The following is a 23,079-nucleotide window of genomic DNA, read 5'->3' as shown; positions in this document are numbered from 1 at the left end:
AATTCATAAACCCAAAAGTAAATGCTCATTCACATTTATATGTTACCCATTAAATACTGAAGTTTTACTATATAAACATATACCCAAGTATATTAGTTATGGATCCAATTATTGTATAATTCACTAAAATTATAAACATATTTACCATTTCCAAAAACAAAACATCACTAAAATTAATAGCAAAGTGTTTTTTTTTGAAATTTCAATTATCCCAAAGAGATGATCTTCTAAGTAGGAACTGAGAAGCAAAACGAGGCCACAGAAAACACCGTAAGCTACTTTACTATAGTCTGTGACCTACCTAGTTGCTCCATCTCCTCTGATACGAGATCACTTGTGCAGCTAGCCAGCGTTTCCATGTCTTCGTCCTGCACTCTGACCTTCCGTTCACCCCGATGTCTCCAAACACAGGACTCCTCCACCTATGGAAATAGTTCTTTTTCACTGATGGAACTTTAGGTGAGGCTAATGAAAATCAGAAAAAAATAATGAAGAAGATGAAGAGTACCTTAAAGAGGAAGCTAAACCCCATCATTAGATATGACGGAGGAAGGAAATTCTTTTTTCCTACAAAAGACAATATACATAAATATTTCATAAATCTGTTTACTCTATGCTTGCAAGATATTGACGCCAACAAGCACATCTGTTTTGTCTTTTCTGTCACGAAGGAACATTTCCCATTTATAAAAACTGGCATTATGTAAGAAACAGGAATTAAGATAGAAAAATATGACTGTTTCCTGTTATTCTTTGGGTTAGTCAGACCCTGAATAATCAATTTTTAGAAAAATGGTCATGTTATATTTTCTTACCCTTACAACTTTAAGTGAAAGTACATTTCATCAATAAAAAAATAGGGAGACGACATGACAAATGTTAAATGTGCCACGGCAGAAGCAAGTTTTCCTATTTCATAACAGACTTCATATGTGTACAATCAAAATGTGCAAGTCCTGAGGGTATTAGCAGATAGTCCTCAAACCTGTCTTCATAACCCACTGACAGTCATTACCTCTTATCATGAAGCTTCCTGTTGTCAAATATTCTCCAGTTGGTGCTGTTTTAGACACCTGAGGAGAAGAGTAATACAGTATAGTACTCTTGTCTTCAGAAATACTTGTAAAAATTTGTTTCACTTGAGAAAGTAAAGTCATATTCAAGTTAGCAGCACTGCAAAGTTTATAGTTTAGCGAAAATTCTCAACGCTGATGGAATAGATACCTCTCTTCAATGATATAACCTTTGCTGTAACACAAGGAAAAATATGTAATAAAAAATACACTGCATCGATAATTTTTAAATGCGTTGGATTAGAGCCAGAACTGGTCCACATGTTTCTTCTGGTGTGAGATATAATGAGAAGAAACAGTTTAATAGATTTACTATAAAACTATACTTACAAAAATTCAACTATATTTATTAAATAAAATCCTTTTCTGAGATATTTTTTTGGTAATAAAATAACCTTTCATTTTAGGAAATAAAAATAGCAGATTTTTAAAAATGTACTCTAGTTTGTAAAAATAGAAAGTGAGGGAAATAAATCCACAATTAAAAAAAATTTTACACATCTGTGAAATTCCCAAATCTGAGAGTATCTGTTAGCCACAGTTACACGAGGGATTAAAAGCATACTGAAAAACCTATTCACAAAAGAAATAAAGTCAATTTTATAGCAAGACTGAAGCAGAAGATCTGATCTCAGATGTGGTATTTCCTAAAAACCCAGTATCACAGCATAGCAGAAAATAAAAAAAATAAAAATGAAACTAAATCTAAGGAAGAGTAATGGTATCGAACTGTTTACCATAAGCTTTTGGACCTTATAAAAGTGTATCATCAATTATAATTTTTGAAAATGTGTATTAATAACAGTGTGAAGTCAAATATGGAATGAAGTATCATCAAGTAAAGTAGCATTAACCACAAAGGGGGAAAAGTACTAAAATCACCTGAATACAAAACCACTGAACACACCTAGTTTTCTGGAAGGGTCAAAGAGAATTCAGAAAATTCCAACAAATATGAGTAGGAGAAAGGCCTTTTAGGTCAGTATTGCAGTCATAACTGGTACACTCTCTGCCCTGTGTAATTGCATGGATCGCTCTCTCCTCACTTAGACAGATCGCTGCTACTCAAATCTTACCTTCCCAGATGTGTTATTCAAAATGGTAGCCTGTATCACTCTGTATCCCCTTACTCTGCTTTAAAAAAAATCTTAACAGCAATTGCTGCCTGACATTGTGCATTTTTCTCCATCACCAAAACATCAGCTCCATCAAGGCAGGTAGGTACTCAGCCTTGTTCACGTCTATGCCCTCAAAATTTGGTACATGGTAGTTCATAATAAATTTTATAAAAGACCATAGCCATTATTACCTGATGATGGTACACCCACCAAGCACTAGTGATAACTCGGGCATCCCAAGCAGCACTGTAGCAAAGTGCCATTGTGCCAGCTTCAGTCAAGGTCCGAGGGGGAATCGGTTCTCCTGTAACAACATGCTACAATGTGTCAGTGCCAAAGTACCAACTTTGTACAGAGCAAGATATGAAAATCACATACATGACAGGTTCAATCTTTTTATATTTCAAATACTAATATATATTTTTATTTCCATATTATAAAAAGTCACTTTTTATTAAAAATGTTTACAGCATAGGCTTTTAAATGTTTAAGTAAACAAGTCAGAGAATATCCTCTTACATCAATTGTAACTTCATTCCAAAAGAGATAATTTTTAAAATATGATTTGAAGACTTTCAGAATTACTAGATTGTCTAAATCATTGTAATAAAGAGCTTATTTTTAAAAAATATATTTTATTATGCTATTACAGTTATCCCATTTTCCCCCTTCACTCCCCTCCACCCTGCACACCCTCTCCCACCCACATTCCCCTTTTAGTTCATGTCCATGTGTCTGTCTTAAGTTCTTTAGCTTCTACATTTCCCATACTATTCTTGCCCTCCCCCTGTCTATTTTCTACCTACCATCTACACTACTTATTCTCCATACCTTTTACCCCTCTCTCCTCCTCCCACTCCCCTGTTGATAACCCTCCATGTGTTTTCCATTTCCGTGGTTCTGTTCCTGTCCTAGTAGTTTGCTTTTGTTTTTGTTTTAGGTGTGGTTGTAACAATTATGAGTTTGCTGTCATTTTACTGTTCATATTTTTTTATCTTCTTTTTCTTAGATAAATCCCTTTAACATTTCATAAAATAAGGGCTGGGTGATGATGAACCTCTTTAACTTGACATTATCTGGGAAGCACTTTATCTGCCCTTCCATTCTAAATGAAAGCTTTGCTGGATAAAGCAATCTTGGATGTAGGTCCTTGCCTTTCATGCCTTGGAATACTTCTTTCCAGCCCCTTCTTGCCTGCAAGGTCTCTTTTGAGAAATCAGCTGACAGTCTGATGGGCACTCTTTTGTAGGTAACTATCTCCTATCTCTTGCTGCTTCTAGGATTCTCTCCTTCATTTTTACCTTGGCTAATGTAATTACGATGTGCCTTGGTGTGCTCCTCCTTTGGTCCAACTTCTTTGGGACTCTCTGAGTTTCCTGGACTTCCTGGAAGTCTATTTCCTTTGCCAGAATGGGGAAGTTCTCCTTTCTTCTTTGTTCTAATAAGTTTTCCATTTGTTGCTCTTCCTCTTCTCCTTCTGGTACCCCTATAATTCGGATGTTAGAACATTTAAAGATGTCCTGGAGGTTCCTAAGCCTTTCCTCATTTTTGTGAATTCTTGTTTCTGCATTCTTTTCTGTTTGGTTGTTTTTCTTCCTTCTGGTCCACTCCATTGATTTGAGTCCCAGTTTCTTTCCCATCACTATTGGTTCCCTGTGTTTTTTCCTTCATTTCACTTAGTGTAGCCTTCATTTTTTTCATCTAATTTGCAACCAAAATCAACCAATTCTGTGAGCATCCTGATCACCAGTGCTTTGAACTGCGCATCTGATAGGTTGGCTATCTCTTCATCACTTAGTCGTATTTGCTGTGGAGCTTTGATCTGTTCTTCTGTTTAGGCCTTTTTTTTTTTTTTGTCTTTACACACCTGTTACATAGTGAGGGGCAGAGCCTTAGGTGTTCACCAGGGCGGGGCAACCCAGTTGCTGGGTTGTGACATTGTATGTGGGGCAGGGTCCAAGAGGGAACAGTGGCACTTGCTGCACTCTCTGTCGGCTTTCAGTCCCTTCCACCGCTTCCTCCAAGCAAACTGGGCCTTTCTTGTGCTGATTTCTGTGTGTGTGGGTTTGTGTACGTTCTAGGACCCTGTGGGTCTCCCCAGTGAACTCTCCTGTGAGGCTGGGAGTCTCTCTCTGCGCCTCCCCCCCCACCACAGGTGTTTTCAATTGGTGTTTTGAGGCTTTATTTCCTGGCGCTGGGACCGTGGGTTGCGCAGTCTGTCTCACTCCCCCGTTTCGCCTGGTTTATCTGTGCACGAATGTGGGAGCATTCAGTCAGTCAGCCACCTTGCACGCAGTGCCTTGCTTCACAATTGCTGCCTTGCTGGGTCTGCCAGCCACTTTCTGCTCGTCCAGGGTCCGCCTGTTGCTGTCTTGCACACCTGGGGTGCCTTGCACACCCAGTGCCACCGCTTTTTGCGCTGCAACCTCTTTCTGCCCAGCTGTCCAACTCCGCCCGTCCTACCTGTCTGGATGAATGTGTCTATTTTAATTCCTTGGTTGTCTTCCATATAGTTCATTTTGAACTTCCATATAGTTCAATTTTCTATCAGTCCTAGTTGTTATTTGGTTTCTAAATTGTTGTTGTCCTTATTTTGGTTGTGCAAGGAGGCACGGTGTGTCTATCTACACCTCCATCTTGGCCACAGGCACAATAAAGAGCTTACTAATAACATATCTCTAGTTAGATTTCAAATTTTTAAAATTGGGATATAATTCACACACCATAAAATTCACCCTTTTAAAATGTACAGCATGGGGCAAAAGTAGGCTTACAGTGGCAAGTATGCAAACACAGAGTTCATTCTTATATTATTGATCCCCCGAATCCTGCATCCATTAATAGTCACTCTCCATTTGCTCAGCCCCCCAGCAATCATTTACTTTGTTTGTATGGATTTGCCAATTTTGGAATTTCATATACAGCTTATCCCCTAAATAACATGGGTATGAATGTGTGGGCCAACTTACAGATTTTTTTCAATAAATACTTTAAATGTATTTTCTCTTCTTTATGATTTTAATCTTTTTTCTTTTAAAGATTAAATTTATTTTATTTTTTAGAGAGGGGAAGGGAGGGCGAAAAAGGGGGAGAGAAACATCAATGTATGGTTGCCTCTCACGTGCCCCCCACTGGAAACCTGGCCTGCAACCCAGGCATGTGCCCTGACTGGGAATCAAACCGGCGACCCTTTGGTTAACAGGTCAGTACTCAATCCACTGAGCCACACCCACCAGGGCTTCCGTATGATTTTCTTAATAGCATTTTCTTTTCTTTAGCATACTTTAGTGTAAGGATGCAATATGTGATAAACATAACATACAAATAGGTGTAATCAACTATTTATATTATTGATAAGGCTTCTGGTCAACAGTAGGTATTAGTTAAGCTTTGGGGGAGTCAAAAGCTATACATGGATTTTTCGACTGCATTAGGGTGGGGAGATAGGGCAGGGAGTAGGACAGGTCAGTGCCCCTAACCCTCCCCCTCCACTAGTTCAAGCATCAACTGTAAATGGATTCATATGTCTGTCTGGCTTCTTTCAGGTAGCATGTTTTCAAGGTTCATCCATGTTAGAGCATGTTTCAGTAATTTGTTTCTCACTTTAAGTATGAATAATATGCCATTATATGAATATACTGCATTTTGTTTATTCATCAATTGATGGGCATATGGGCTATTTCCATATCTTAGCTATTATAAATAATTCTGCTATGAATATCTGCAGGTAAGTTTTGTATGGACATGTATTTTCAATTATTTCGGTTATATACCTAGAAGTAGAATTGGTAAAGTCTACATTGAACTTTTTGGAGAATAGTCGAATTCTTTTCTATAGTAGCTGCATCATTTTCCATTCCCCTCAGCAGTGTATAAAGGTTCTAGTCTCTCCACATCCTCATCAACACTTGTCTCATTGGGGTTTTGAAATGTATTTCCCTAATGATGAATGATGCTGAACATCTTATGTGTTTGTTAGCTATTTATGTATATATCTGGAGAAATGTATATTTGATTTGTTGCTCATTTTTAAATTGGGTTTTCTGTCTTTCCACTGCAAGAGTCCTTTGGATACTGGTGCTATTCGATAAATGATATGCAAATGTTTTCCCCTGGTCTGTAGGTTGTCGTTTCCACTACCTTGATAGTGTTCTTTAAATTAAGATTTTAAATTGTGATTAAGTCCAATTTATGTGGGTCCCCCCACCTTTGGTTGTTCATGCTTTTCATGTCGTATCTAAGCAATAACCTTCTGATGGTGAAGATTTATACCTTACTTTCCTGTAATGGTTTTATACTTTTAGCTTTTAAGTTTAGGTCTTTGATACATTTGTATTCGCTTTTATAAATGATGTGCAGTAGGGGATCTACCTTCATTCTTTTGCACATTGATATTAGTTGTCCCGGCACCATTCCTTGAAGTGGTTCTTCTAGCCCCATTGAATGGCCTTGTCATCCTTGTTGAAAATCAACTAAGGAGTATCAATCAACTCTTTTTATTGATCTGTCTGTCCTTATGCCAGTACCACACTGTTTTAATTGCTATTGATTTGTGGGAGGATTTAAAATTAGGAAGTGTAAGCTCTCCAATTTTATTCTTCACTTTCAAGAATGATTTGACTCATCCAGGTCCTCTGTATTTCCACATGCATTTTAAGATCAGCTTGTCCATCTTTTTTTTTTTAAAAAGGCAGTTGCAATTTGAGAGGGATCACATTGAATCTATAGATTAATGTGGGAAGTACTGCCACATTAACACTTCCAGCCCATAAACACTTCTTTCCAATTATTTGGGTCTTCTTTAATTTCATTCAGTGGTTTTTTTATAGTTTGAAGTATATGTCTTACAATTATTTTTGGCAAATTTACTCCTAAGTATTTTATTTTTTTAATATTATTATAAATGGACATTTTATTAAACTTCTTTTAGGACCTGGCTGGTGTGGCTCAGTGGACTGAGTGCAGGCCTGTGAACCAAAGAAGTCACCAGTTCAATTAAAAGCCCAGGCACATGCCTGGGTTGCAAGGCCAGGTCCCCAATTAGGGATGCACGGGAGGCAACCACGCATTGATGTTTTTCTCTCTCTCTTCCTTCCCCGTCTCTAGAAACAAATAAATAAAATCTTTAAAAAATTCCTTTTAGCACTGTCCACTGCTACAGCATGGAAATAAACTGACTTTTGTAATTGTTCTTATATCCTAAACATTGCTGAACTTGTTTATTAATAATTTTGGGTGGATTCCTTAAGGTTTTAAGATCAACAAACTGCTAACACAGGTAGTTTTATTTGTTCCTTGCCAATCTGGATATTTTTACTTTTTATTGCCTAATGGCCTAATTAGAACCTCCATAAAATGTTGAATAGAAGCAGCAAGAATAGGCATGTGTATCTCATTTGTGATCTTAATTAGGAGAAAGTTTTCAGTCTTTCAGCATTAAGTATGACGGTTAGCTGTGGGTTTTTCCTAGATGTACTTTACCAAGTTCAGGAAATTCCCTTCTATTCCTTGTTTGTTGACTGTGTTTATTACAAGTGGGAGTTGGATTGTTGCCAAAGGCTTTCTCTGTACCATCTGAGATGATTATGTAATTTTTATCCTTTATTCTATTAATATATTTTACTACATTAATTAATTTTCAATCTTAAGACACACCTTGCACACCTGGGATAAACCCCACTTTGTCATGATGTATAATGCTTTAATGTGCTGCTAGATTCAGTTCCCTATTATTCTGTTGAGGATTTGTGCCTACATTCATAATTAATACTGATCTATAGTTTTTTTCCTGTGATGTCTGTATGGTTGTGTTATTAGGGTAAAATAGCCTTATATGAGTTAGAAAGTGTTCCCATTTCTTCTATTTTTTTTCAAAGACTTTGTAAAGGACTGATGATATTTAATCATCTTTATTTGGTAGAATTACCCAGTGAAGCCATGAAGGCCTGGGATTTCTTTTGTGGGTGGGTTTTTTTTTAAATGACTAATTCAATCTTTTGTTATAAGTTTGTTTTGATTTTCCACTTCACCTTGGGTCAGTTTGGTAGTGTGTGTCTTACTAAGATTTGTGTCTCATTTCATCAAAGTTATAAAATTTGCTGTTGTACAACTATACACAGAAATCCCAGCCCTGGCTGGTGTAGCTCAGTGGATTGAGCGCGGGCTGGGAACCAAAGTGTCCCAGGTTCGATTCCCAGCCAGGGTACATGCCTGGGTTGCAGGCCATAACCCCCAGCAACCGCACATTGAAGTCTCAGTCTCTCTCTCTCTCTCTCTCTCTCTAAAAATAAATAAATAAAATCTTTAAAAAAAAAAAAAGATGTATTAGATGTGTATATATTTAAAAAAAAAAAAAAAAAAGAAATCCCTCAAAATCCTTTTGATTTGTTAAGTCCCCTCTTTTATTTCTGCTTTTAGGAATTTGAATATTCTCTCACATTTTTTTTGGTTAAGTCTAAGTTTATCAATTTTGTTGATCTTTTCAAAGAACCAACTATAGTTCCATTAATTTTCTCTATTATTTTTCTAGTCTCTTTCAATAATTTCCATTCCATTATTTCCCTCCTCTCCTTACTATGGGTTATTAGCTTTTGTTTTCTAGATTCTAATGATTACAATTTTGTTATTGAGATCTTTCCTCTTCTTTATTATAGGTATTACCACCATAAATTTTAAGCACTGCTTTAGCTATATCCCATAAATTCTGATACATTATTTTTGTTGCATTCTCTCAAAGTATTTTCTCACCCCCCCAGTGATTTTCTCTTTGATCCATTGTTTATTTATGAGTGTGTTGTATATTTCCATACATTTGTGCATTTTCCAAACTTTTTTCTATTAGTGGTTTCTAATTTCACTCTGTTACGGTCAGAAAACTTACTCTGTGGGACTTTAACAGTTTTGAATTTATTGAGATGTGTTTTACAGACTGGCATATGGTCTGTCCCGGAGAATGTTGCATATGCACTTGAGATGAATGAGAATCTACTATTGTTAGGTAGAGTATAGATAGTAGAGATGTATCAGGTCTAGTTAACTCAGTGTTGTTCAAATACTCAATTTCCTTGTTAATTGTTAAACTACGGAAGTCTTCATGAACTATTACTGGGACATCATCTATTTCTCCCTTCAATTGTCAGGTTTTTACTTCACGTATTCTAAGGCTCTAGTTGTTGAGTTCATATGTTTATAATTGTTATATCTTACTGATAGTTTGACCCTCTTTTCATTTAATGTGTCTTCCTTTATTTTTATTAACAATTTTTGTCTTATAGTTATACTAAAATATTTTAACAAAAGGTACTAAAAGTTGGGAAGAGAAAGAAATACATTACCTGTTGGATTTTTAATTACACAGCTAGTAGCTCCATGAAGATCAGCATGCACATAAATGTCCCCTTAAAAACAAGAAATGATACTCTGAATCTTGTGTTTTTTTCTCAGTTAAATTATTTATTTACTGTTTAATGGCTTAAAAATCTAAAAGGGATAAGAAGACATAAAACTTCCGTCTCCTACCACCTGGAGATTTCCCATAGGCCTCCTTACAGGAAAGCAATGATAACATGGTAGGTTACAAAAATGGTCACAGTTCCTCTCCCTTCCTCTATCCATACCTCTTTGCTCTATGGCTGTGAACCTCTTCCCATCAACAGGTGGCGTCTACTTCCCCATCCCTTGAATCTGGGCCTACCCCATGATCTGCCTTGGCCAGCTGAGTGTGGCAGATGTGACCAAGCACCAGATCCCAGCCTAGACCTTAAGAGGTGTTGTGTTCTTCTTCTCTTATAAACTTGCTGAGTTACCACGTAAGAAAGGCCAGGCTAGCCTGCTGGAAGGCTGAGACACATGGAGCTGATGAGCCATCCTAGCAAGTGCAAAGGTCCTGAGGCCTTATGGATATTTGACATGTAAGGAGAGTAGTTAGGAAGCCAGACTGAGGGGAGAGTGGTAAGAATGGAGGCTGAAGAAGCCAGGATCCTTGTAAGCTATGACCAAGACTTCCAGTGTTAGAAGTATGTGATAGCAATTAGCGAACAAAGGAACAAACAGATGAAAGCAGGAATAAATGGTCAACCAGAGTAAAGGAAAATGCATGGTTCCTAGCAGATAAAATGAGCAGTTACTGATTGCTGTGAACAGGTCACCTGGAATTTGAAACTCAAAGAAAAGCAAAACTCACGCTGCCCTATGACAGGTGCAACTCACAATAAGCAAAGCTAGAGAAGACAGAGACCAAGCCCTGGGCACCATGTAACCTGATCCCTGTTGCTTTCTTTCCTGGGTCAGGATCCTCAGTGGACATCAGATTGGTTCTGATATTGATTACTGATTCCTGATACCTACACTGACAATTTAGCCACGGTGAGGCAGTGTATATCAGAAAATAAAAGAAAGAAGAGTTCCAGCCAAGATGGAGGCAGAGGTAGAAACGTTTTGCTTCCTTGCACAACCAAAGGATACAACCAATTTAAAACAAAAAACAGCCAGAACTACCAGAAAAATCAAACTGCATGGAAGTCCGACAACCAAAAGTTAAAGAAAAATTCAACCAGACAGACAGCGCCACAACACAGCAAAGTGAGGTGCCCTACCCTGGTAAATACCTAAAGCTCTGCCCCTTACAATGTAACAGGTGCACCAAGACAAAGAAATATAGCCCAATGAAAGAACAGATTAAAACTCGAGAGAAAGAACTAAGCGATGAGGAGAAAGACAACCTATTAGATGCAGAATTCAAAACACTAGTAAATCAGGATGCTCTCGGAAATGATTTGAGTTGCAAAACGAAGAAGAAATGAAGGCTACACAAAGTGAAATAAAGGAAAATGTACAGGGAGCCAACAGTGATAGGAAGGAAACCAGGACTCAAATCAATGAAATGGAACAAAAGGAAGAAATAAAATTCAACCAGAACAAAATGAAGAAACAAGAATTCAAAAAATTGAGGAGAGGCTAAGGAACCTCTGGGACAACTTTAAACATTCCAATATCCAAATTGTAGGGGTGCCAGAAGGAAAAGAGGAAGAGCAAGAAATTGAAAACATAATGAAGGAGAACTTCCCCAATATGGCGAAGGAAATGGATTTCCAGGATATCCAGGAAGCTCAGAGAGTCCCAAAGAAATTGAATCCAAGAAGAAACACACAAAGGCACATCATAATTATATTACCCAAGATTAAAGATAAGGAGAGAATCTTAAAAGCAGCAAGAGAAAAGAAGACAGTTACCTACAGAGGAGTTACCATAAGACTGTCAGCTGATTTCTCAAAAAACAAAAACAAAAACAAAAACAAAACCTTGCAGGCAAGAAGGGGCTGGAAAGAAGTACTCAAAATCAGTAAAGGCAAGGACCTACATCCAAGATTAGTCTATTTAGCAAAGCTACCATTTAGAATGGAAGGGCAGATAAAGTGCTTCTCAGACAAGGTCAAGTCAAAGGAGTTCATCATCACCAAGCCCTTATTATACGAAATGTTAAAGGGACTTATCTAAGAAAAAGAGGATAAAAATATATGAACAGTAAAATGACAACAAATGAACGTAAAAAAAATAAAAGAAAGAAAAGCAACAAAAACAAAAACTAAGCAAACTAGAACAGTAACAGAATCGGAGAAATGGACATCACATGAAGTGTTTTGAGTGGGGAGGGGAGAGGAATAGAGGGGAAAAGGTACAGGGAAGAAGAAGCATAATTGGTAGGCATTAAATAGATGGGGAGAGGTAAAAAATGGTATAGGAAACAGAGAACTCAAAGAACTTATATGTACAACCCATGGACATGAACTAAGGGCTGGGGAATGCTGGAGAGTTAGGGGTGCAGGGTGGAGGGGGGATAAAGAAGGAAAAATTGGGAAAACTATAATAGCATTATCAATAAAATATACTTAAAAATAAATAAAAATAAAAATAAATTTAAAAATCCTAACCAATGCCCCCCCCCCAAAAGAAGCATAATTGTCTATTTTGTTTACAAAGTAGACAGGGGGAGGTTAAGAACAGTATAGGAATTGGAGAAGCCAAAGAACTTATGTGTATGACCCATGGACATGAACTAAAAAGGAGGGGGGAATGCTGGACGGTGAAGTAGTACAGGGCAGAGGGGGATAAAGGGGAGGAAAAAATAGGACAAATGTAATAGCATAATCAATAAAATATACTTAAAATAAATAAATAATTAAAAACTTAAAATGAATGAGAGGGCCTTACATCACAGGGCTCAAGTCCTATTTCTAAATGTTAAAAAAGGCTACGAAGTTCAGCACTGAGAAATTAAGCTTTCAAAAATTCAATCTTCCATGACTTTGGAGGATTGAAAATCATTAATATTTGTTAATGTAGTAGAAAAGCAAAAGTCCAACACTGCAGATAAGCTCAACACTGCTACTTTAGGAATATTACCTAAAATTAGAATTAAGTTCAAACCATAAACAAACCATCAAACCCTACTAATTGAATCTGTCAAACACAAAATTCTATACCTAGTATTGAGATAACTGATCCAAATACTTAACAGAAAATTCTTTAGAATTTTAATCTTACCTACCTGGTGTCAAGTATCGTTTCACGATTATTTCATTCTGTTGCTGATCTCGTCCTCCTATAATTAGATAGTTCTCTGAGCTAATGAACCACAGAAATTTCTCAAACCTACCAAATTGAAAGAATAAAAGTTAACATTTCTTTTCCTTCATAGTTGCCTAAATTTACATCCCTTTTATACAGAAAACAAGACAGGAACGTATCCTATATAGGTTAAGACAACTGATTTGATTTTTCTGAAGGCATGAAGCTTAATTTTCTTGAAAACTTGTAATACAAATTGCCCTAAGATAGTCTTAAGACAATCTGAGAAGCACCTAAATTCTAGATGTTTAAAAAATTTTACATTCCCTCCTCATCTTCCTTGCATATAGCCAGTGTTCTTAAAACAAGGATGATTTATAGCAATGAATTATACTAAAGAATAAAGAATAAAGTGTCTCATGGTCCCTAGGTTTAGCTTTCTTTCATCGGGGAACTGGATAGGCTGTGGGACCACTGGTAAGAGAAAAAAAGTTGTCTTTTCATTCTGTCCTCAATTAATCAACTGAATATTTACATATGATATTCTTTACATTTACTTTTACATAAAAGGCCAAATACTACCTTTAAAAGTGTAAAATTTCATCTTCTTTCAAGAGACAAGGTCATCTGGGTTTTTCATGATTAATAAGTACCATCAAAATAGTAAGTAATGAGTGTATATTTATGCGACATTTAGAAAATGGCATACAATAGCAATGACATATAAATACCCTTATTTTCTATATGACAACCAAGATAATCTTTTTCATGACTTAATCCAGGATTCAGAAACTTCTGATTAAAGGTGATAAAGGTTGAGCATAGGCATTAAACTGAAATCAAAATATAACAGCAAAAACATTTTATTCCAATTTTCTAAACTGATTTTTGACTAACACATACAGTTGGTTGGAAAAATTTTTAAATTGCACAAAAAAAGGTATAATGAGAGATCCTACATGGTTTCAGTTCCCACCACCATGACCAAATAGGGAGCCATTGTAATTAGCTTCCTGTGTGCCCCTCTCCAGAGTCTGTTTTAAACATACAAAGTTAAAATAAAATGCTTATTCTAACCCTTTTTCCAGACACAACACACTTTCTGTGTATTTTTTTCAGTTAAAAATACTTTCCTTATTGCTGAATGGACATACTAAATTTAATCGAACTGCTCTGCTATTGATGATAAACAAGTCTGTACAACCCACAAGGATGAAGAAAATAAAACAGATAAATCAAGGATGCATTTTGTAATCATCCTAGTAAAAGAATGTATAATTAACAGCCGCCACCCCCCCCCAAAAACCCATCAGAGAAGCCCATAAAGAAGACAAAAAGAACACAGAATAAATGGAACAAATAGAAAGCAAATAGTAAGATGGGCAGATTTAAACCTAAATATATCAGAAATTACATCATTATAAATGTAACTTCATAAATTTTCCACATAAAATGTAAAGACTGTAAGACTGGAAAACAATGATATATATATTCCTTTAAAATATAATAGTCTTAAAAGGTTAAACTATAATCATGGAAAATGATATACCATGCAAACACTAACCAGATGGAGCTGATATAGTTTTAACACCTCACACAGAAGGAAAAAATAAGTTAAAAGGACATTTCACTGCTGTTAATAAATGGCTCAATTTACCAGGAAGTTATAACTTCTATATTAATATCACCTAATGAAGCAAAAACTGGCAGAAGTAAAAGGAGAAACAGACAAACCCATAATTGTGTGATGTTTAACACACCTTTCTCAGTAGTTAAAATAATCATTAAAAAAATCAGTAAAGATGTCAAAGATTTGAACACCATAGTTAATAAATACAACCTAGTTGATATTTATAGAAATGTATTCCAAAACTATTAGACAGTTTTTTCATCTATATATGAAACATTTATAAATGAAGCTGACCATAAAAGTATGCGGGGTCATAAAGCAAACTTAAAAACAAATGTCAATGGACTGAGATAATTCAGAATATATTCTATGACTGTTATGCAAATTAAGGTAGAAATCAGTAAAAAAGAATTACCAGAAAAGATCCATATGTTTGGAAATTAATACTTTTAAATCATGCAGAAATAAAGAAATTACAATGGAAAATAGAACACTTTGATGTGAAAGATAATGAAAGTAATAGATAACAAAACGTTTTAGATGCGGTCAAAGCCAGGCTTAGAGGAAAGCTCATTACCTTAAATATATATTAGAAAAGAGGCTGGAGGGAAAAAATAAAATCAATGTACTAAGCTTCCATCTCAAGAAGTCAGAAAGGGAACTACAAATGAATCCCAAAGAGAAGTGGGAAGATGAAAAATAAGAGAGAGAAAGCATGCACATATATAACAGCGGAGATTAATAGTCAAAAATTGGCTTTACAGAAATTCATACAACTGAAAATCCTCTGGTCAGACTAACCAAGAAAAAGGGTAGGCACAAATAACTACCATGTATGGAATGTCATTAACTATCCTAGAGTATGTTAAAAAGTGGAATATTATAAACATTTTGCCAGTACATTTCAAACTTTACACAAAACAGGTCAAGTATTAGAAAAACATTGCTAATCAAAACTAGAATATCTGAGTTGGCCTTATATCTGCTAAGACACTGAATCTAAAATTTTAAAAAACAACTTTCCCATTAAGAAAACTCTAGGACTGCTCAGCTTCACAGTGAATTCCATTAAACAAGTAAGAGCAACTGATAAGGGAACATGTCCCAATTTCCCTTATGAAGCAATATAACCTTGATACCACTATGAACATAAACATTGTAAGAAAGGAAAATCACAGGTCAATTCTCTTTATCAACAGAGATGTCAGAGGGGAAGGAGAAAATCATAGCAAAATTTTGATCAAACTCAAGAAACTGAATCTTGAGCTGACAGTGGAAAAGCCAAGAAGTACCTCAATTTATACCTTTATGGGTTCTATGTAACCCATAAAAGACTAAAAAATGGCAGCATACAGTACTGCTAGAGAAAGGGTTTATGATGGGGTCAAAAAGATGACTGGATGAAAGTCTGATCAAGAAGCAGGTACTTCCCTAGGTCTCCTTTCCAACATTGAACATGGTTTAACTGCCCTTTCCACACCCTAAAGAAGGCCAGAAGTTAATTCTCCAGAAAGGGTACAGAAAGCATATACTGACTAGGGAAAATGTGGCACCATTTATAAGCAGGGATAACATGTAAAACAGGGCAATTAAGTAAATGTATGAAAGACTGGATACTGAGACTCCCACCATTTCCACTGAACTCCTAAAGGTGACAACCAGGTCTTCATTTTACAAACAAGAAAAAAAGAGTCTTTTCTAGGAAGTAAGACCAACTTAAGAGAAAAAAAAGGAAATGACGTCCAGAGCTCCACACAAAATGGCCCACACACGTCATTCCATGTGCCCAACCACCCAGAGAACTCCCAATCAGCCTTTTAATACTCAATTGTAATATGTGAGCAGACAACCAAAGATCACTAGACATCAACACGAAGGCTGGAGACAAAACTAACAATAGAAAAAAAACTTGGAAAAAGACAGACCTGCAGGAAAAGAATACTAAATGAAATTTAAGATTCACCTCTGGTCAAGAAGATGGTGCAGGCAGACTTGACTTGCCTCTTCGCACAAGCACATCAAAATTACAATTAAAATACAGACCCACCATCCCTCAGAACACGAGAAATCGAGCTGAATGTAGGCTGACAACTACAGAATTAAAGTAACCACATCCATTTAGACAGGGAGGAGGGGCACAGAGGTGGAACAAGCTAGTCCTACACCTATGTGTGGTGGATAAAAATTTGGGCAGGATATCTCAGGAGCAAGGAGTACCAGACCCACACCAGGCCCCCCAGCCCAGGATTCCAGTGCCAGGAAGATAAGTCCCCACAACTTCTAGCTAGAAAAACCAGCAAGGACTGAGTCAGTAGACAAAACTTCTAGAGTCTCAAGGAGTTCCTCTTAAAGAACCCACACACAGACTCACTCCCTCTGGGCTCCAGCACTGGGATAACAGCTTGAAAGGTACCAGTGGTATACAGGGAGAAACTGAAGTGTTTGGCATCAGGGCAAGCAGAAGCCATTGTCTCTTTGCTACACCTTCCCGCCACACAAGTCAATAGCCTGGTGCCATATCTAAGGCTCCATCAACCAGGCTAACACTGTTTGACGGGCCTTGGAGATCGGCCTTGGAGATCGCCAGAGACACCCAACTTAGGGGCCCACCCAAGCTACTTTTCCATATGAATGAATGCTTTTGGCTCATGCTTCACAACTTCCTAAAGCCTATCAAACAAGAACAGCTGGCTTCAATGAGCCCCACCCAGGCCCAGCACTGGTGGCAGCCAGATTAGAATCACAGTTTGGCTTCACCTGGGAATCTCCAAGCCCAGCACAAGTAGCAGCCACCTCAGAAATTCTTTATAGCTGAGGCAGGGCAGCCCTGAGTAAAACACAGGTGGGGCTGACATTGGCCTGCACCACCCATGAAACCCCAGGGCCAGTGCAACCAGTTGACAGAAAGAGAACATGTCAGAACACCACCACCCTGCCCCTGCACAGGTGAAGCTGATCTTCCACAGAGGGTGGAGGTTGGTGGTCAGCAGTCACAGCCAGTCCTTGTAGCTGTGGGACTGGCCTGGGTAAATCCCTCCCGTTGACCTGCCAACAGCAACCAAGACTCAACTGCAAGAGGAGGGTATAATCAGCCCACACAAAGGGCACACCTCCAGTACCCAGCTTTGGTGATAGGGGAGGCTGTGCCACTGGACCCTACAGGATACCTACTACATTAGGCCACACTACCAAGACATGGGGTCAAACCAACTCTACCTAATACACAGAAACAAATACAGGGAGGCTGCCAAAATAAGTAGACAAAGAATATGGCGCAGATCAAAACACCAGAAAAAGAGCTAAATGAAATGGAGATAAGCAATCTACCAGATGCAAAATTCAAAACTCTGGTTATAATAAGGATGCTCAAGGAACTTAGTGAGGACATCAGCAGCATAAAAATGATCCAGTCAGAAATGAAAGAATCACATCAATTAATTGGAACATAAGGAAGCAATAAACAATCACACAGAACAACAAGAAAAAACAAAATGAAAACGAGGACAGTATAAACAGCCTCTGGGACAACTTCAAGAAGTCTAGCACTCGCCTCACAGAGGTGCCAGAAGGAGAAGAGAAAAAACAAGAAATGGAAATGTATCTGAAAAAACAATGAAAAAAACTTCCCTAATTTGGTAAAGAAAATAGACATGCAAGTTCAGGAATTACAGAAAGTCCCAACTATGATGGATGCAAAGAAACCCATTCCAAGACACATCATTATTAAAAGGCCAAAGGTTAAAGATAAAGAGAGTCTTAAAAGCGGTATGAGAAAAGAAATTAGTTACCGGATGGTTGTCAGATGGGAGAGGGTAGGGAGAGAATGGGTAAAGAGGTGAGGGGATTAAGAAGTACAAATAGGTAGTTACAGAATAGTCATGGGGTTGTAAAGTACAGTGTAGGAAATGGAGTAGCCAAAGAACTTACATGAATGACCCATGGACGTGAACAATGGTGGGGGGATTGCCTGAGGGAGTGGGGGGTACTGGGTGGAGGAGGGTAAAGGAGAAAAAAAATCAGTACAATTTTAATAGCATAATAAATAAAATATAATTAATAAAAATTAAATACAACCAAACTATTCTTGGTATAAAGAAACTAGAGAAGGAAGTTCTTAAAAAGTAAAAGTACTATTCAATGAACCAAAAACAGCTTAAAATTAAAAACATGACAGAAAAAATTTAAAAATTCAGTGGAAGGTTTAAAAGATCAAGTCGAGGAAATCATAATAAAGAACAAAATGATAAAGTGTTGAAAAACAGAAAAATGCAAAAAAAATTTTCAGGGGCTCCTATATTAAAAAAGAAAAACAATAAGGAAGAAGGAAAAGGAAGAAAAAGAAAAAACATAACAAAAAACCAGAGAGCACACTGTTTTCTAATATGTCAAGAAAACTTCTCAGAACTGAATGCTTCCAAATTAAAAAGGCCCACAAGTTATCCAGCATAATAGATAAAAAAATACCCACACAAACCTATCACTGGGAAATTCTAGAAAACTGAAAGAAAGAAAAAGTCCACAAGTTTACAAAAAGACTAAACAAGTTTCCTATAAAATACCAACTACCAAAATGACATCAGACGTCTCAGTATCAAACCTGGAAGTTAACCCAATGTATAATACCTTTAAAGTCTGAGGAAAACATACTTTTCATACTAGAATTTTATACCCAAACTATGAATTAGGTATAAGAGTAAAATCATTTGGTACCTCAAAAAATTTACCTTCTGGTTATGCTTCTATAGCTCATAACTCTATCAACAAAGAAAAAGGAAGTATGAGATCCAGGACAGAGACTCCAACACAGAAAGGGATAAAGGGAACTTTCAGGATAACAAACAAAAGAAATTTTAGGATGCTCAGAGTAACCAATCTAGAACAATGGTCAAAAAGCTCCAGAAGAGACTTCTGCAAGAAGATTTCTAACAGAATTCCAACATGACCCACTTAGAAGAGTGGAGGTGAATTAATAAAAACAAAATTTGAAAAGCAAGCTGTGACTCCAAGTTAAATATTCACAATAATGTTAATGCAAAATTGTGCTGTAACTATAACGGAACACTGGGTGGTGTTTGGTCTATGTAATGCAGCATAAGGTGGAAGGGTAAAATCTGCATCTTCCACAGTCGGAAGTCATTAACAGAATGTAAAACAGAAAAATTAAGAAGCAGAAATGAGGATATTACTTATAAGAATGAAGGTATATACCAAAAGAATCAAGTAAAAGAGCTAAAAGTATAAAAGTAATTTCTTTAGAAGAGGAGGCAATACAAGTAAAGGTAAAACACTGCAAGGCCATTGTTTTTTTTAACAAACTTTGTAGAACTATTTCATTTTTCTAAGCAATGTGGAAGTATAATTTTGATAATACAAAAACTGTATTTTAAAAAGGTAGAACACTTACCAATATACTTTTCTTGCTTTTTGAATCGAGGTAACCGTTTGGACTTCTTTTAAGGTTTGCTTTGTTTTCTTTTCTGCTGATTTGAATGCCTATTTATAAGAAAAGAGGTTTAAAATAATTTGTTGAGAATTTATTTAAAGAGCCCCAAGCAAACAATAGGGCAAGAGATAGTTTAAATATAAAAAAATGGCATTATCTACACATATACTCCCCACATGAAAGTACATAAAGATTTTTGCCTTTAAAAAGTTTTATTTATTAATTTGAGAGAGACAAACAAACAAACACTGACTTGTTGTTCTACTTATTTATGCATTTATTGGATGATTCTTCTATGTGCCCTGATTGGGGATTGAACTTACAACCTTGGAGTATTGGGACAACGTTCTAACCAACTAAGCTACCTGGCCAGGGCAATTTTTGCCTTTAATATTAAAATAACTTAAGTTAAAGAGTTACTGTATACATATATCTTCCCAACCTAGGAATTTCAAAAAGTATCATTCAAGATACTAAGTACCTACCATAACAGGTTTGGACTACAAGGCTATGGACAAACAGTGATAGGATAAGTTCCCACCCCAAAGGGGTCTAGGAGAAGAGACAAATATAAAACACATAATTATTCAAATAAACATATGGTAAGTGCTTCTAGGGATGCCATAACAAGAAATTATAACAAGTGAACCTAATTTATAATTGATTACGACCAAAGAAGGTATTTCTGAAGCAATGGTATATAGGCTGAAGCTGGAAGAACTGATGTAATTATCAAGCAAAAGAATAAAAAGAAGCACACTATATTGGCAGCTTAACCAGCAAGCAGTGATCACGGGGTAAAATCTCAAGAAATGAGTTTGGAGAGGGAGATAGAGCGGCTAAGTCACGAGAGCCAATCATTTAACAGATGTTAATGTGACTAAGTTCCAGGCAATAGTCTAGAGGCTAGCACAGCAATGAACAAAACAGACAAAACACTACTTTGATGCAATCCACACTTAAGAGCAAAGACATAAATGTATCGGAAAGGGTGGTTTTTAAGAAGAAAAACAGAGTAAAGACAGAGGATCGAAGATACTGTTTTCAGTAAGAGTGATCAAGAAAGGCCTCTCTGAAGTCTCATATAGGTAGACACGCGAATGAAGTGAGGAATCAAACCACAGAAATTTTTAGGGAATAGCATCCTTGGTGGAAAGAACAGCAAGTGCAAGCCCTGGGAAGGCAGCATGGGCCACTGTTGCAGGAACAGCCAACATCCCAGTGTAGGTGGAAAAAGTGGTTAACAGGAGGAATGCAGGTGATGCAATCAGAGGGAAGCAGATCATTTAGGACCTTACAGACCAGGAGAAGGGCTTTGGATTGTCTTGAACAACATGGAAAGCTACTGAAAGATTCTGAACAGAGAGAAATGACTTTATTTATTTTTTTTTATTTAAAAGTATCACTATGGCAGATGCATGAAGAACAGACTGTAGCAGGGAAAGGGTAGGAGAGTAACCCCCCATTAAGAGGCTACTGTTACAGTCCACGAGCACACTTAATGGAGACCTGGATCAATGAGAAGTGGCCAGATTCTGATTATACTCTAAAGGAAGAGCCAAAAGGATATGCTGCTTTTAATTTCTAATTTTAGACTCTCAAATCATATAGAACAAGTTTTGTGCATTATGCAACTTTGTTTTTTATGTTCCACATGAAAACCAAGTTGTAGAATACACGCAAGATTTTGAAAAGGATTTGCTATTTGAAGTTTCCAGAAGAATTACTATTTTGAGAAATTGTAATTTCTGTGTACTTTCTTATAATAAATTTTAAGACACACCAAACAAAGTATTTACACCCCAGTATAATATATGGTTTATGAGAGAAGAGTCCAAGATGACTCCAACATTTTTAATCTAAGCAAAGGGAAAAATAAAGGTGCCATTTACTAAGATGGCAAAGACTGGGGAGGGGCAGGTTTGGGAAGAAAAAGAACACTGGTAATACATTTAAAGCAAAATTAAGTTTGAAAGGCTATCTCTGAATTAGAAAACCTCATTTAAACAGAAGAAATAACTGAGACCATTAAGTTAGAAAGAAACAATGAACATTCACTCTAAGAAACACTAAGTACCTTCTCAGCAGCTTCAACAGTCTTTTGTGTTTTCTTGGCAGCATATCTCTTGTGATCGTAATACCTAAAAAAACACAATTCTCTTAAAATTTAAGTAAAATCTCTATTCTTTAGTTTTCTATTTGTTGTATCTAATTTTACAGACACTCAAATCATATAGAACAAGTTTTGTGCATTATGCAACTTTGTTTTTCATGTTCCATGTGAAAACCAAGTTGTAGAATACACACAAGATTTTAAAAAGGATTTGCTGTTTAAAGTTTCCAGGAGAATTACTATTTTGAGAAATAGTAATTTTGGTATACTGTCTTACAATAAATATAATTTTAAGACACACCAAAAAAGTATTTTAATCCCTAAGTATAGATAGGCAAAATAAAACTTTTCTTATCCTTTAATCCCTGAGTTATTTCAGATAATGTTTTACCTAAAATTTACACTTAAGTTTAAGACTCACTTTTTGGCATTGGCATATGCTGATAAGCTGAGATCAACGTCAACAAGTAATGGCCTATTTTTCTGAGGCTTCTGCAGCTGTTTATTCTTTTGCTTTTTCTTTTTTCCTTTTGGTGGTTCAGTTTCATTTTTCTCAACATTGATGTCACCATCAACATCGTCATCTTCCTCCTCTGATAATAAGTATGGATTTCTATTAAAAATATTCAATAGTATTTCACTAATGTCAATGACATCACATTTTCCTTTCCAGTACTTTACTAAATGAAATCATAACTGGTGTACAGTATTTAAATAGTTTGTATTATTTTACACTGAATTAACTTTTTCTGTATTGTCAAGGATAAATTTCCAAATAAAACAAAAATTTTAAATACAGTGAACAATTAAATAGCAAAATAAAAACAAGCACTAACTGCTTAACTAAAAATTAAACTTACCTTAGCAGCATTGTAACATGATTTGTCTGTAATTTTAATTCTTTGATTGCATTTGCAACGGGGTCTCCTTGAGCTTGGGCTTCTTTCACGATTAACCCGATTTCTGTCCAATCTATCTGGTTGGCTAAAGCACTTCGAACAACCTGAATGGCTCTGTCAACTATTTGTAGATTCATTTCTATGAGCTCTCCTTTAAGTTTATCTATTTCCTTAAGAAATAAACCAAAACATTTACTATAATGCCAGTTATAAGTTACCATTTTTGAAAAAGCATCT

At 36.4% G+C, this 23,079-nt stretch overlaps 1 protein-coding gene and 1 long non-coding RNA gene across 3 annotated transcripts in view; both read right to left on the bottom strand.

The window, feature by feature from the left end:
• The window catches only part of NEMF (nuclear export mediator factor), a 58,592-nt gene that overhangs the window by 15,134 nt on the left and 20,379 nt on the right, over positions 1-23,079 (bottom strand). For both annotated transcript variants that reach the window (XM_036028672.1, XM_028505769.2), the window contains exons 13-22: positions 22,804-23,012; positions 22,365-22,556; positions 21,908-21,971; positions 19,792-19,880; positions 12,738-12,841; positions 9,526-9,588; positions 2,383-2,495; positions 1,016-1,073; positions 509-567; positions 302-422 (exon numbers count right to left, since the gene is read on the bottom strand). In XM_036028672.1, the coding sequence (XP_035884565.1) occupies positions 302-422; positions 509-567; positions 1,016-1,073; positions 2,383-2,495; positions 9,526-9,588; positions 12,738-12,841; positions 19,792-19,880; positions 21,908-21,971; positions 22,365-22,556; positions 22,804-23,012 (1,072 nt within the window). The remainder of the gene's footprint in view (positions 1-301; positions 423-508; positions 568-1,015; positions 1,074-2,382; positions 2,496-9,525; positions 9,589-12,737; positions 12,842-19,791; positions 19,881-21,907; positions 21,972-22,364; positions 22,557-22,803; positions 23,013-23,079) is intronic.
• On the bottom strand, positions 2,758-5,208 carry LOC118501235. The gene is made up of 3 exons (XR_004903848.1): positions 4,857-5,208; positions 3,263-3,267; positions 2,758-2,805 (listed from the first exon to the last, which is right to left on the bottom strand). It is a non-coding gene; the product is annotated as an uncharacterized LOC118501235 (long non-coding RNA).

The sequence above is a fragment of the Phyllostomus discolor genome, chromosome 1 (genome assembly GCF_004126475.2).
Source record: "Phyllostomus discolor isolate MPI-MPIP mPhyDis1 chromosome 1, mPhyDis1.pri.v3, whole genome shotgun sequence".
NCBI lineage: Eukaryota > Metazoa > Chordata > Mammalia > Chiroptera > Phyllostomidae > Phyllostomus > Phyllostomus discolor.
This window is presented reverse-complemented; position numbering and strand designations above follow the sequence as displayed.